Consider the following 16,545-nt stretch of genomic DNA (forward strand, 5'->3'; position numbering starts at 1 on the left):
ATGGTATTGTTACCAAAACAGAGATATAGACCAATAGAACAGAATGGAGGCCTTGGAGGCAACACAACACATCTACAAACATCTGATCTTTGACAAACCTGACAAAAACAAGCAATGGGGAAAGGATTCCCTGTTTAATAAATGGTGTTGGGAAAACTGACTAGCCATGTGCAGAAAGCAGAAACTGGCCCCCTTCCTGACACCTTACACTAAAATTAACTCCAGATGGATTAAAGACGTAAACATAAGACCTAACACCATAAAAACCCTAGAAAAAAATCTAGGCAAAACCATTCAGGACATAGGTGTGGACAAGGACTTCATGACCAAAACACCAAAAGCATTGGCAACAAAAGCCAAAATAGACAAATGGGACCTAATCAAACTCCACAGCTTCTGCACAGCAAAAGAAACAATTATTAGAGTGAATCGGCAACCAACAGGATGGGAAAAAAATTTTGCAGTCTACCCATCTGACAAAGGGCTGATATCCAGAATTTACAAAGAACTAAAACAGATTTACAAGAAAAAAACAAACAAACCCATTCAAAAGTGGGCAAAGAATATGAACAGACACTTTACAAAAGAAGACATACTTGAGGCCAACAAACATATGAAAAAATACTCATCATCACTGGTCATTAGAGAAATGCAAATTAAAACTACATTGAGATATCATCTCAGGCCAGTTAGCATGGCAATCATTAAAAAATCTGGAGACAACAGATGCTGGAGAGGATGTGGAGAAATAGGAACACTTTTGCACTGTTGGTGGGAGTGTAAATTAGTTCAACCATTGTGGAAGACAGTGTGGCGATTCCTCAAGGACCTAGAAATAGAAATTCCATTTGACCCAGCAATCCCATTACTGGGTATATATCCAAAGGATTATAAATCGTTCTGCTATAAGGACACATGCACACGAATGTTCATTGCAGCACTATTTACAATAGCAAAGACCTGGAACCAACCCAAATGCCCATCGATGATAGACTGGACAGGGAAAATGTGGCACATATACACCATGGAATATTATGTAGCCATCAAAAACAATGAGTTCGTGTCCTTTGTAGGGACATGGATGAACCTGGAAACCATCATTCTCAGCAAACTGATACGAGAACAGAAAATCAAACAATGCATATTCTCACTCACAGGCAGGTGTTGAACAATGAGAACACATGGACACAGGGAGGGGAACATCACATACTGGGCTCTGTTGGGGAGAAATAGGGGAGGGACAGCAGGGAGTGGGGAGTTGGGGAGAGAGAGCATGGAGGGAAATGCCAGATATAGGTGATGGGGAGAAAGGCAGCAGATCACACTGCCATGTGTGTACCTATGCAACAATCTTGCATGTCTTTCATAGTACCCCAAAACCTAAAATGTCAAATATATATATATATATATATATATATTCTTTTTTCAAGGTTAATTAATTAGTTTATAAAAAAAGAAAGAGAGAGACTGAAAGACACAGAGAAGGGAATCTTGGAAGGTCCATTAGCCAGAGGGCTCCCCAGACCCAGAAACCCAAAGTGCAGAAAACCAAAAGACCCCGAAATCTTCTCTAACTCACTTAGGGTTATAATCCTCCACAAAAAACAGTTTCTATCCCACATGTCTGTACCTGGGAATACTATGTAAAGAATAAGAATATTAGTCACCCCTTGTTATTCCAGGGTGGGATGTGGTGCCACTGCCTTCCAGCAACTCTCTACTCCATTCTTTTGGGCATTTTCCTGGGTATCCCTTCTCCTTTCATAGCTTCATTCATTGTGTGAGCCCTGGACTTCTCACAAAGAAGTTCAGGAGCAATTAGGAGTGCTGTGTTAGTGTTTGCATTGTAGGAGTAACTCAGGTTGAGTCTCAGAAATGTACTGTTCCTATGTTTTCAAAGCTACTTGTATTGCCTGTTGCCCTCCGCCTGTTCTTAACACTAGAGGAAGAAAGGTCAGCTTATTCAGAAGGTCGCCAAGCCCTGAGACTCAGTCTTTCTACCTCAGGACCCCTTACTGTAATCACCAACTCATTCTATCCTTATTTCTTCCCTAGACCTAACTGGATACATTCCAAAAGTCCCACTATTTTTCTGGAACAGATCCCTAAGAACTTGTTATTGTGTGTTTACTCAGATCACTTCTGGTGCCGTTAAAACCAGGCTGGAAGAAGCAGAGTCCACTGAACAGATGATCAATGTGGCTCGTGAGAAGTATCGTCCAGTGGCTACTCGAGGCTCTGTGATGTACTTCGTCATTGCAAGCCTCTCAGAAATAGATCCTATGTACCAGTACTCATTAAAATACTTTAAACAGGTAAGTGTTTTCTTTTTGTTAATGAAAGTCATCTCTTTGGCCTCCATTACATCTGTTGAATTACTTCTTGCCTCACACAAGCCATGGGCCTAGTTATCAGGTTAAATCTTCCAGGTGCACGAATGGTTCAACAGTGGTTCCAGCTAGGTGCAGTGGCTCATACCTGTAATCCCAGCATTTTGGGAGGCCAAGGTGGGTGGATCACCTGAGGTCAGAAGTTCAAAACCACCCTGGCCAACATGGGAAAACCCCATCTCTACTAAAAATACAAAAATTAGCCAGGTGTTATGGCATGTGCCTGTAATCCCAGCTACTCAGGAGGCTGGAGCAGGAGAATTGCTTGAACCCAGGAGGCAGAGGTTGCAATGAGTGAAGATCATGCCACTGTACTCCAGCCTGGGCAACAGAGTGTGACTCTGTCTCAAAAAAAAAAAGAGTGGTTCCACCAGCCCTTCCAAAGATTCAGTTTTTAGAATAGAGTTATTGATTATTATATATATGTACATATAAAATTTAGATTTTTAAAGATTCAATTGCCTGATATGCACAGAACACTCTGGAGAGGAAGAGAAGAAGGCTGCTTTGCAAGTTTCATTTGCTTCTAACTTTCTCAACTAATTAGCATGCTTGTTTTCCGTCAGGCCTGCCTTTCTCTCTTTTTCAAGAGTCACAGCTCAGTGCCATTTCTTCAGACATCCTCTGCAGTAATCTAGATTCCTTTCCACTGTTAGTGTTTCTGCTGTATCTCAAGTCTGAACAGCATCGACCTTAACCAAATTGGTTTGTGTATCTTTTATTTCCTGAACGCTTTATGCAACAGCCTGTCCCTCTTCCTTCCCTGCACCCGCCTTTGATTTAGAGGGATCTTTCCTCACCATATGACTATGAGACACTCTTGTTTTATTTCAGTCTCTCTTCTTTAGCTCATATTCACAGTTAAATTTCATCTGCTGTCTCGTGAGTAGGATGTTTTCACCCCTTATCCTCTTTGTAGCAGCATTCTTTTTTCTCCCAAAAGCAAATTCAATGCCACAAAGCTTCAGCAGGCAATGTCAATTTTGCTAAAGACTCCCGGGGAGACAGAGTTTGCATTACTCACTACTCAGCAACTGCATCAGAGGCTTTCTCCAGAGGTTCTCTCCAGAGGTTCTCTCAAGTGTCTATGGCCTCCTCTCAGCCCATCCCACCATAACCTCCCTGACTCAGTCTCTTGGCAGTGCTGTCTCCTTTTCTGGGCAGAGCAGTTTAACTTGCTTTGACTTTTCTGTTCATCCATACTTATACCCGACCCATGACACAACTCAGCCAACAAAGGCCTCTCCCTCCTTACATGCCACTCGGTAGAAAACAGTGGAGAATTGTGAACATAATGCTCTTTCCCTGCAACACATCTTTATTTCCTGTTACATGTCCCTGGATAGTCAATGCTGGCTCACACACCTGGAAGCCAGGCCAGCCTAGGCCTAGTGTTTTCAAAACACTGTTCCACAGACCTAGGTCCTAAATGAATTTTCACAGGTATTTCCCATCTACACAATTCAGACTCTATAGCCTGGAATTCAAAGCCACATCCAGCCTGTCCCTGTTTCATCTCTCCAGTCACCTTTCTTATGACTCCTCTATAATAGCCAAATTGATCTATTTCCATTCCCAAGATTAACTGGATGCTTTTGTGTTTCTGACACTCCCTCTCTTTAGAATGCCTTCACTCCCAACCTAAATGCCACTTTATTGACCAAAACCTACTGGTGGGGCTGCAAACATCTGGAGGCTGACTAGAATGGACATCCAAAATGGCTGGCTCACATGACTGGGCTGTCACCCATGGCACCTGCAGTGGCCTCTCCGTGTAGCTTGGGCTTCTCAGTACAGGGCAACTGGGTTCCAAGAGGGCCTCTCCCCAAAGCAAACATCCAAAGAAACCAAGGTGGAAGCTCCAGGGCTTCTTCTGACCTAACCTTGAAGTTCATGCAACATCAATTCTGCTACAGTCTGTTGGTCAATCAAATCACTAGGAAAGTCCAAGTTTGAGAGAAGGGGATTTAGACTCTAGCTTTCAATGGGAGGAGGCATAGCAAACAGTTTTAGCAGTCTTTATCCAAAACATTTTATGTGCTTCATATGGCATCACGTTACCCCACATTGTCTTGGGTGGTTACCTTCTCTCTCCTGCTGGAATCTGAACTCCCAGGAGGCAAAAATGAAGCCTCACCCATCCCATATCCCCAATGGTGTTTAGCACCACATAACACTCATGAGTGTTTCTTAAAGATCCTATTTTGATCTCTGCATATAACATTCCAGTAATTCTTATTGAATTTCCAGTATTCAAACAATTCTTATGACATTAGACCAAGCTTGGCTTTTCCTCTAGAGGTCTTATTTAGTACCCTTGGTAATAGTTGGAGGTCCAGGAGCAATTTCCATTTCTAGGAGAGAATGGAAATGAGGAATTGAAAGAAATGGGAGTCATGTTGTTTAAATAGGCCTGGGCTGTCTTTCAACAAGATGTTCATTTTAGCAGCTTTTAAAAGCCATCTGTGCTGGGTTCAAACCTCAATTCCTAGAGACAAGGGTTTGGGTTCTCATATCTCTGCTCCCTTCCTTTAGTTAACAGGTATTAACCCAAGCAAAATAAGAATTAGCAAATCCTTTAATGCCACCTAAATGACTTTTTGATAATGCTTTTCTTATCCTGGGTGTTTTAGAATTTATGCTTTTCAGGGTTTTATAATCTCCTTCAAGAAATAAAAGTGAAGATATCCTAAAATATCTTGGGCTGAAAGTAAAAGTGATATAGGATGAATCATCAAAGCTCTGGAGTTTTACGGATTAGAAGGGAAACCAGAAATCCAAAACATATCTATAGGTGACAGCCTTGGCCAGGATACCCTCTGCCAAACCCATTTCACAGTAAAATTCTTTAGGGAATTTTGAGATTTCCCATGTTTTATTTTGGTACCATATTTATGACATATTCACTGGGCTTTAACCTCTATGCTTCTTAGCAGATTGTTAAAGAGGGCTGAATTATCTTTTCTCCTGAATGTGTTAAAACAAAAATCTATTACCCTTGTCAACCAAGCTTTCAGGAAAATTAACAAGGACTTTACAATAATTGTAGGCTTCCTCTAAGCGCTTTTAACTTTGGGGAATGGAGACCTATTTTGTTGGGGAGACTGACACAGTCAGGCCATTTTCCATTTGTGCTCCATCCTATTCGTAGAAGGGGTGGGTAGGAAAGGCCTGTACAGCCTCAGCACAGTATTTCTAGGAATGAGTAGAGGACACTTCTTGACTCTGATTTGCTTTGGTCCTTAGCAGGCTTCCAGCTGCCAGTCTGTTTTGATCCATCTGCCCTCACCATGAACAAATATCTTGATCCCAGGGATTGGGCAGGTACTGCCTCACCTCCCACCTTTACCCCTCAGACTGTGGATCCTGAGACTGCAACCACATGCCCCTCAGGACTCTGATGGGACTTCCCCTGAGTTTCTGCTGCAAGATCCCCTTGCCCCATGACTTCCACAGAAGGCCACACATTCAAGCCCTGTTCAGCTTCCTCACACAGCTTGGGGCATTTAGGAATTTTTTGATGTTCCTTCCACTCCACTTAGAAGTTGCAGAAAATGGGGAGGGCTACCTCAGGCCTAATCCTTCAATGCTACCATCTCTACTGCCTTGCCGTATCTTTATAATATGGGGTACCTTTGGAATACTGATTCTCCTTTCAAAACTTCCAGGTAGGAAACAGGATAGAAATCTCCTTTAAAATCAGTTTCTCTTACATTTCAATGAAAATTCTAGCACATTGTTTCTGCACGCTAAGAATTATCTTGGGGAAGTGCTAGGAAATAAGCATGAGCTTACCTTGCTGTTACATCTGTCACCCCAAAGTGAAGGGTTTGTCAAATCTGGGTTGAAGATGTGAAAAAACTGGTCCTGCCAGCTCACCTTCATTTTCCAAAGTTTCATGTCTCACATCAAGATGATGCCTTTTAAATATTGTCAAGAGCTTGGCATTGGTCCATTGCTAAAAAATAAGAGAGAAGGGGGAGTGTAGAAAACAAATAGCACGTATCACTTTGGGATGAATTCTAGACTTTTTCATAGTACAGTAAGTCCTCAGTGTTGTGGATAGGCTCTTGGAAACTGTGACTTTGTTAAGCAAAATGACATATAATGAAATCAGTTTTTTTTGGTCTTATCAATATAATAGCAAAATGACTTCGAAAGCAAGGTTGTTCATAATTCAAAGACCTGCTGTGCATTCATTTCACTTAAAGTCTCAGTTTCCAAGAACCTACTGGCCACATTGAAGACTTACTGGATTCATCTCTCATGCTGTCATTTACTCACTGAATGCTAGCAAGGGAGATAGAGTGTTTTTTTTTTTTCTTCACAGAGAATGAATTAAATCAGAGGCATTGATACAGCTCTCTTTCACACAGTTGTTCAATACCACCATTGAAACGTCTGTAAAGACAGAAAATCTGCAACAGCGCCTGGTCATACTACTAGAACAAACTCTCCTAACTGCTTATGTCAATGTTTCAAGAGGACTTTTTGAACAACATAAACTCATCTATAGCTTTATGCTCTGTGTTGAGATCATGCGTCAGCAAGGAACTCTAACTGATGCTGAATGGAATTTCTTTCTCCGAGGTTCTGCAGGACTGGAAAAGGTACCTATTTCCCACTTAGATGATGATTGATATGGTTTGGCTGTGTCCCTACCCAAATCTCATTTTGAATTATAGCTCCCATAATTCCCATGTGCCATAGGAGGGGCCTGGTGGGAGATAATTGAATCATGGGGGCAGTTTCTCCCATACTGTTCTCGTGGTGGTGAATTAGCTTCATAAGACCTGATGGTTTTATAAGAAGAAACCCCTTTTGCTTTATTTTCATTCTCTCTCACCTGCTGCCATGTAAGATGTGCCTTTCGCCTTCTGCCATGATTGTGAGGCCTCCCTAGCCACCTGGAACTGTGAGTCCATGAAACCTCTTTTTCTTTATAAATTACCCAGTCTCAGGTATATCTTCATTAACAGCATGAAAACAGACCGGTGCAACGATCGTTAGTCTAGATAGAGGCCACAAGCACCTACCAGTGCTCTGTGGTGACTCTGGTGACTGAAGGTCATACATTTGGCTGTGTGGCCCAGTGGAGGGGAACTGGGGTGACGAGACCCAGGTTATAACTCAGCTCTGCCACCAACTAGCTGTGTAATGTATCTTTTAACCTCCGTATGGAGCACTGTCCTCATCTATCGAAAAGGAATGTTGGGAGTAACCAGTGAGCTAGTAGAAGTGAACATGTTTTGCAAAGCTGACCCTCTTACAAACATAAAGAGCTAAAATCCAATAAAAGTTGTAATTCACAGACTTAGCAATAGTTTTTTAAAAACCATGACCCTCTCTTGCCTGGAGATATCTCTCGTTATAAAGCATGGGAAGTGACAAAATAACTTGATTGTCACTTTCTATACTACGAGTTCCCTTCTTCATATTCATCTGCTTGTCCTGCTTGCTCCAGTCCCTTAAAGTGGCTTAACCCACGCACATACCACAAACTAGTGGCCCACAAATGTAGAGTGGAGCAGAGATGAAACTTTGCCTGCAATTTGATCTCTGCTCCACTCTAAATTCTTGGCTCTGTCCAACACTGCAAATCTCAAGTCCTGCCCATGGCCCCCGCAGACCTGACGTCTACACCTGCTCGCCAGTATTTGAGCCCCAGTGTATCACTAGGAGGTTGAACCTGAGGCTTCTATTTGACTCTCAGCACCCCTTGCTCCCAGAAAAAGCCCAGACAAGACCTCTCCACCAGATGTTCCTTCCTCCCTGACCACCATCCATCTTGCATACATACATATTCTGTGACTCCTCTCTTAATGTGTCTTATAACACAGTTCATATTCACAGAGAACTTGCTATGTGTTTTATGTATATCAACCCATTTATTCCTCTCAGTATTCTTCTGAAGTAAGTTCCTAATTTGTGTCTCTAGTCTGATAAGATAATTAGACACAGAAAGGTTAAGTAACTTGTCCTGATCACATACTTAATAAGACCTGGAACCAGGGTTTGAACACTTGCAGTCTGTAAAGCCTGCTCTCTCAACCAGTTCACCCCACTGCTGATTGTTAGCCAATCACTCAGCCAGGCCCTGCCCTGTGTGCTTTCACCCTTCCTTCCTCACTGCAGCCTTGTCAACAGCTCTGCTTACAGTTTTCTCACACAGAGACTCAAAGAGGTTAAGAACTTTCCAGAATCACACTAATGCATGACACAGTCTGATAAACCTGTGTATAAACTCCCAAAGCCCATGTCCATTCCAACACCACCTACTTCTCGTGAACAGCATATTTTGGAAAGTTTAAACTATGTTTTTAAATACCATCAAACTTAAACATCAGAAACTTATCTGAATTATTTTTAATTAAACTGCGTTTTCCTCTACCATGAGGAAATTTGAATGATTCTTGACTAATTATTTTTTTAGAAATATATTTGGGAATGTATTTTATATGGCCACTTCATTTAATATTTTGACACTAGTGTTTTCTATTTTTATCAGAAGTGCTACATTGTTTTTTGCCATATTCCTTGTGATCTAAATTAGATTTTTCTGGAATAACCTAGGAACTTCCATGCATAAAACTTTTTCTGTGGAAAATGTGCACCAAGCTCCAAACCCCTATGACAAGATTGTATCATTATGCAAGGCGATGGTGCAACAAAAGGGCCCTGGAAGAGACCTAAAAAGAGTAAAACATGAGTGTCCAGGATGGGAAGAGAGAGAGGAAGGAGATATATGCCCCATAGAATCTGGAGTTGACTGGAAACACTAGATAAAGAAAATCCAGATAAGCAAAACATAGATTTCTAGAAGGTGGCAACAACAACAAAAGGTGGGGGAGATGCCCGGGTCTGCAACTGGACACTGGCTGGCATGAGCAGAAGTGGCTATTTCCAGGATCGAACCACAACAGTTAGAGTTCAGGGACAAACAGAAAACAACTGGAACCAATACACAAAGCTTCAAGTATCTGCAGGTTTCTATCACATGTGGACAAGATAAATGGATTTCTGCAAATTGAGGTCTCCAGGCTATTCTCATTGGCTATATTCAGTCTAGACAAGTTATGTTTTCAAATGATGATGTTTTGAAGCAGGGGTGTCCAATCTTTTGGCTTCCCTGGGCCACACTAGAACAAGATTTGTCTTGGGCCACACATAAAATACACTAACACTAACGATAGCTGATAAGCTTAAAGAAAAAAAATATCACATCATATTTTAAGAAACTTTACAAGTTTGTATTGGGCCACATTCAAAACCATCCTGGGCTATATGTGGCCTGTGGGCCGTGGGTTGGACCAGCATTTTTTTCTTTTTTTTTTGAGACAGAGTCTCACTCTGTCACCCAAGCTGTGCAGTGATGTGATCTTGGCTCACTGCAACTTTTACCTCCCAGGTACAAGCAATTATCTGCCTCCACCTCCTGAGTAGCTGAGATTATAGGCGCACACCACCATGCCCAGATAATTTTTTGTATTTTTAGTAGAGACAGGATTTTGCCATCTTGGCCAGGCTTGTCTTGAACTCCAGACCTCATGATCCTCCCACCTCAGCCTCCCAAAGTGCTGGGACTACAGGTGTGAGCCACCACACCCAGCCAACAAGCTTTTTTTAAAGCATTTTCTCTTATTGCTAGGAATCTGAAAAATGACGCTAATATATAATAGCATACCCAGAAAACTTTACATGAAATCTATTTCCTGGAAAATTCATTAAAATTTACACCTGTGATTTGTTTTACAACAGGTGACCAGTGATTTGTTTTACAGATTCTTATTAGAGATCAAAATACAGCAAAACCACTCAGAATTGTGTACTAGATATTTGTAAATGCCTATGAAAGTTAACTAATCTAAGAGTCTTTGAAGGGTTTATCTAGGATCAAGATGTAACTCAGGGAAATGCCACCTCCAGCATGACGGTGTAAGGATCTTCAACCTGCTCCCCAGCAAAACTGTTGAAAATTGTATAAGCATCATTTAAAGTATCTGGAAATGGTCCTGGTCACATATAGCAAATGAATAAACACTTATTTGAGACAATTTACTAGAGGTTCAGTATGGACAGTGAGAGTCTGTGGTCTTTGAACCTAGACCCGCTCCCCACTTCCTGCTCCCAGCTTAGTGAAATAGAAACTGCACTCCAGACTAATGCAGCTAAGAGCACAGGGCTCCTGCCTACTCCCTGCTGCCAGTTAAAGGAACATATTCCTGAGGAGGACAGGACATCAGCATTTCTCATCCTGCCCACAGCTACCTGCTGCTGAGGATAAGTTCCTGTTGAGTAGAGCCAAAAGGTGGGGCTGCCTTCTTCCACCCAGCCCTCACTGGGAAACTGGGGCTCCGTGTTCAGTGCATCATCACTGTTGTCCCAGCTCCTAAGATAGTAGTTCCTCAATGGCAGAGGCAAGCTGAGGAGACCTGAGGCTACTGTCTTCCCACCCATGGCATACTCAGCTCCTAGAGCTAGAATATGACTCCGCAAAAAGTGCAGCATTGTCGTGCCCCTGGCTTGGAGATTTTGCCTGAGTGGGAGAAGCAGTCTATAAAACAGATAGTTCTTTATCTCCTCACAGGTAACTGACTTCATTTCCAACAGAGTATGAAAAAGTTTAAGCCTAATGATGCTCTCTAAAACAATAAAGGTTGTAGTGAACAGCTACTGAAAGATTGATGAAATTACTGGACAGAGAGACAAAGCTATAAGCCAGCTCATTCGCCAGAGATAACTTAGGAGAAGACGCTAAGAGAGAGGCCTGCCAAAGACCAGAAGAAAACCCAAACACTGATCTCAGCAACTCCTTCAAAGGGGCCCAGCTTTGAATGTATTAGCCTGAGGAGAAATGTATGTCCCCAAGAGCACTGTTAAAAACGTCAGGGCAATCAGCCCACTCTTAGTGGTGCTTAGCAGCTAGATGCAGTCGGGGAAAGAAACTACCAAAAAGAGCCCTGAAAAAACTATGATCCTCACGGGTAACTGTGGCATTCCTAAGGCTGCACCGCTTGAGAAGCAACATTAGAGGCTTCAAGCTGTGCAGGGGTTGTGGGGAGACTCCACTAAAATCATCCACTCAGTTGTTAAACAAACAAGCAAGTACAGTAACAATAACAAGCCTTTGGGGAGGGGGTGCATGCTTAGAGTTGCTACAATGCATTACAGGTTGAGCATGGGCCCAGAAGTGTTTCAGATTTTGAGTTTTTTCAGTTTTTGGAATTTTTCCATTGTATTTACTGGTTAAATGATACATGCTACAACATGGATGAACCCCAAAAACACTAAGCTAAGAAGTCCATCACAAAAGCCCACATATTATATAATTTGATTTACATGAAGTGCCCATAATAGGCAAATTTATAGAGACAGTAAGTAGTTTAGCAGTTGCTTAGGGCTGAAGGGATGGGATTAAAGGGGAGTAAAAGCTAAAGGGTACACAGTATCTTTTTGAGAAATTAAATGTTCTAGATTGTGATGGTGGTTATACGTATCTGTGAATCTATTAAAATCATTGGGTTATATACTTCAAATGGTTGAATTGCTTAGTATGAATGGTATCTCAATAAACCTGTTTTTAAACGTAGTAAGGAACCTCAGACAAATATTCAGGAAATTTTAAAGAACTAGCTTCAGTCTTACAATCACAGCTGTTTCTCTGTCTCTTTTAAAACTGTTTGCCCATATACAAGTGCTTCATGGAATATTGCCAGATGGCATAATACTTTTCCCAGAAGTTTCTAAGAATATCTAAAATAATTAGACTAACACTTATCACAGCTGGAACAAGGTTGGCATTTGTCTTGCTACTGATACTGTTCCATACTCAGCTTTCTGCATCTCCTGGGGGTGAGAACATCTGGGAATCTGATTTGGAGACTAGTTCTCTAAAGAAAAATTATTCTCTAGAGAAAAATTATTAAGCATAGGAACATTTGGCGAGTGGGGAAAGATTGTGTCAATATACAGGGTGTTGGAAAACAGGCTGAAAGTGGCAGATTTAGTTGATCAGCTTTGTTTTGTGTAAATGTCAATCTGAAAAGTTTTTAGCAGCTATACTTCTGTGCAAAGGTCCAAAATTAGAATTGATTCATCACCATTGCTATTTCACCATATTGTATTACCTTTCCTAGGAAAATGATTATTTTAACATACTGTTAGAGCTTGATTTTTCACTTGGACAAGGTGAAAGTATATTTTGGATTACCTTTGTGAATAACTATTCATTTTCCTTCTGTCTTCAAATAGGAACGCCCACCTAAGCCTGAAGCTCCCTGGCTGCTTACTGCTACATGGTTTGCATGCTGTGACTTGGAAGAATCATTTCCAGTTTTTCATGGACTTACCCAAAATATATTGTCACATCCTATTTGCATACGCTTAGGTAATGTGACAAAAAGAATCTGCTTGAATCCTAATCTTAATGTTTTCTTTAACCTCTTCTGCACTGTCAATACTTTTCACTAGCAACTTCCTTCATTTCTAAGAAACTGTGAATTGTTTTCACAATTTCTTCAGTTGAATTCTCGGTCTATGACTTTTCAATATTTCATGTTTACTATTTTATATATATATATATATATATATATACACACACATACACACATACATACCTATATATTTTGTGTACATATATATTTTTTGAGAATATAAATATACATTTGTGTAATGTTTTAGCTGCATCCCATAGGTTTTTTTAACTTTTTATTGAAGGATAATATACATCTAGAAAAGTGTGCAAATCAAAATTATACAATTTGATTAACTATCACAAACTGTGTACATTTATTTATGAGCCATCACCCAGATCAAGAAATAGAACAGTACCAGCAGAATCCCCTTATTCTGTCTCCCTTCTCTCTTCCTCAAAGGTGACAACTACTCTGAATTATAACATTATATTTTAATTTTTCCCTACAAGTTTTAATATATAGCCCTTTCACTTCTAAAACTACACTTTTTAGTTCAAAACCATTTTAGGATTTAGGGGGCCATCTTTTTGTTGTTTATAATTTAATTGCATTATGGAAGTTATACTCATGCTTCTTATGAAATTGACTCTTTGGAATTATATACACTTCCTTTGCAGCCTGGCACATGTTTCATTTATATAAAATATTCCATGCATGTCATTTCTTGAATGCAAGCTTCCATATGTGACCTTTAGTTCAAACATGCTAACCGTCCACAACAAATAACTACAGCTTCCAAAATGTCAGTATTAGTAAAGTTAAGAAACTCTAATTGGACTTACATTGGTCATCCTTATTTTGGGGCATATTTTTCTTGCTAGCTTTTTCTTTGCTTCCTTTTTTCTTCTTTCTTCTTCCTTTCCTTTAATCCTTTCTTTTTTCTTTCCTTCCTTCCTTCTTCAGGTAGATCACCCACATTCTTTTCATTTCTTCCTCTACTGATTTGAAATTCTATTTTTATTTTTTGGTAATTATTCTTATACTTCTAATATGAATATTTATTTAACTAAGTGTACCCAGCAAGGGTGGTAGTTTAAAGGCTGCATGAACCAGAATTTCTAAGACTCTAACATATTTATTGGATTTCTAAATGAAGACTGGGGGTAAGAAGCTTTTCAATAAATGCATCAACTTATTGAAAAGGTTCCCCCATAGTCTTTTGTCCCCCCAGTAAAAAATTTTTTTATATTATGCACCAGTTAAATGAGACATCTAGAGGTAGAGGTAGAACACAAAAAGAAAAATTCTCATAGGAGAAACCCAGAGCTGGATAGTTAGGGACAGACCCAAAACAGAAAGGGATAGATGGAGCCTCATATACATAAAGGCAGAAGAACAGGGAGGGCGTGGAGGTTGAAAAGCAAAGTAATTATAGGGACAACTCGTATTTTTTTTATAAAATGCTCCAAGTGTTATCTATGTCCTTGAGACTAAAATTTCAACAATTTTAAAAAACTTTCCTGCTTTTATGTGTTAGATTTCAAGGTTCATTCCAGAAATGCTATAGACTTATGAAGGTTTGTACATGTTTGATAGGATGGCTGGCATTCTAAAAGTGAACTTTAGATCTTTGCAAGTGATGTTTAATATTTAATTCCATTGTCAATCTTACCTTCAGAAACTTCCTAATTGCCTTACTCTTTCATCTTTCATGATTTCTAAGTGTTTCATGTCCTATTAGTTGGGAGTTGTCATTTAAAATACACATTATTGGCCAGGCTCAGTGGCTTACGCCTGAAAGCCTAGCACTTTGGGAGGCTGAGGCAAGTGGATTGCCTCAGCTGAGGAGTTGGAGACCAGCCTGGCCAATGTGGTGAAACCCCATGTCTCCTAAAATACAGAAAAATAGCCTGGTGTGGTGGTGCACACCTGTAGTCCCAACTACTCAGGAGGCTGAAACTGGAGAATTGCTTGAACCTCGGAGGCAGAGGTTGCAGTGAGCCGAGATTGCACCACCGCACTCCTGGCTGGGCAACAGAGTGAGACTCTGTCTCCAAATAAATAAATAAAGCATTATTAGATCCCATCTTATAATGCATATTTTATGCATTATTTTCTCCCATCTTAGCTGGAGTCCTAATGCTTACACAATAAATAATGAGAACCTCACTGGAAAAGTTGTCCTTTTGCAATACATGCTTCTGCTACCTGGTTTTCAGAATAATGCCAAGACCTTTAACTAAAGAGTAACGTGGTGTGGTGTGCCTTGTGATCTCATGCCTTATAATTGTCTATATTCCACATATAAATTAGAAGTCTTGCAAAGATGAACACTACCCCAAGGCCACGGTCAGAAGTGTCACCAAATTTTTGTGTCACTAGCTTTCTGATTGCTATGATTAAGCCCCCAGAGGACAGCCCCTGCAGACAAGCTAGAGAAAGTTGTTTTCTAGCCTGAAATGCAAGCCAACAATTGCGCCTAATGGCCAACCCAAGAAACCTGTTTCCTCACTAGAGAAGACATTAGTTATTTTGGCTTTCTGAAAGGTTTATACCGCATGCACTCTGTACCTACAGAAATTTCAATGCTAATTCTTAGTACATGTTAGAACCATTGTAAAAGCTAACTATGACTTTAATCTTCATATAAGATACAAATCCATTTCTTATAAATATTCTATAGCCAGGGAGCAGGGGATGATATATTGTTTTATGATATATTTACATATGTAAATATGTCAATATATTCAGCTATTATTTATATTGTTCAAATTATATATGCCAGAATTTTCAGTTTACTTCATTTGTCATAGACTGATGTTATTTTTTTCTTGCCTTTTCTTCTACCTCCAACAGTGACTATTTGACATATCCTTAGCTATTTTCTGACACACGAGTGTTCATTTTTTCTATGGATTTGTTATTTTAATTAATATAAGAACCTACTTTGTCCCATTTAATTATATTTGCTTTGAATTCTAGTTAACTCTTATCACTTCAAGCTTTTCACTCACATTTGCTTAAGTATCTCTATGCATCCTTTTTATTTTTAACCTTTCTATTATTTTGTTTTGTTTTCATTTTTTGTAAGTGGTTTGCTGCTGTTTTCTGATTACATTTTAAATTACTTACTTTTTTATTAGGTTGGGTAGCATGGCCGACTGATGTATTTAGAGTATATTTGTGGTTAAAACTGATAGTAAATATAGAGATATTGTTAAATTACCAAACATAATTTAATTTCAAAGTCAAAACAAATCTAATTAAATTATCTTTTTAAATTGTATTTCCAGGATCTTTTGAGACATATATTAACCCACAGGAATGGGAAGGCTATTATAAAATGAAACACGAAGAGAAACACATGAGACAGGAAAAGGAGGCCTCACACCAGGATCCTTGGAGTGCAGGATTGAGTTCTTTCCATAAGCTAATTCTTATTAAATGTTGTAAAGAAGAAAAGGTAGGACATTTTTTTAAATTGAACGACTATGTTACAATTATTTCTACTAAAGCTCACTAGCCAGTTATGATTTATAAATTTATTTGAGAGTAACAATGGCCAAGTTCAAGAGATGACTCAAAAAATTGAAACATGGTTCTTTGTTACTGGAACATAATGTTTTATATAGAGAATCAAGAAGGAGAGCCAGCCAGGGCCATGGTTATCCTTTCCCTGGTGTGTGCCATTAGAGTACCATGCTCTCTGCTGGAGGGATAGGGTCTGTTGGGAAGCTTTA

The 16,545-nt window shown here is 39.8% G+C and overlaps 1 protein-coding gene across 2 annotated transcripts in view; it reads left to right on the forward strand.

Annotated features, from left to right (window-relative positions):
- DNAH6 (dynein axonemal heavy chain 6) overlaps positions 1–16,545 on the forward strand; it is a 297,682-nt gene that overhangs the window by 208,942 nt on the left and 72,195 nt on the right. For both annotated transcript variants that reach the window (XM_032243483.1, XM_032243484.1), the window contains 4 exons: positions 2,136–2,315; positions 6,767–7,000; positions 12,642–12,777; positions 16,099–16,268. In XM_032243483.1, the coding sequence (XP_032099374.1) occupies positions 2,136–2,315; positions 6,767–7,000; positions 12,642–12,777; positions 16,099–16,268 (720 nt within the window). The remainder of the gene's footprint in view (positions 1–2,135; positions 2,316–6,766; positions 7,001–12,641; positions 12,778–16,098; positions 16,269–16,545) is intronic.

The sequence above is a fragment of the Sapajus apella genome, unplaced genomic scaffold (genome assembly GCF_009761245.1).
Source record: "Sapajus apella isolate SASKATOON/1434 unplaced genomic scaffold, GSC_monkey_1.0 scaffold52, whole genome shotgun sequence".
In the NCBI taxonomy this organism is placed as follows: domain Eukaryota; kingdom Metazoa; phylum Chordata; class Mammalia; order Primates; family Cebidae; genus Sapajus; species Sapajus apella.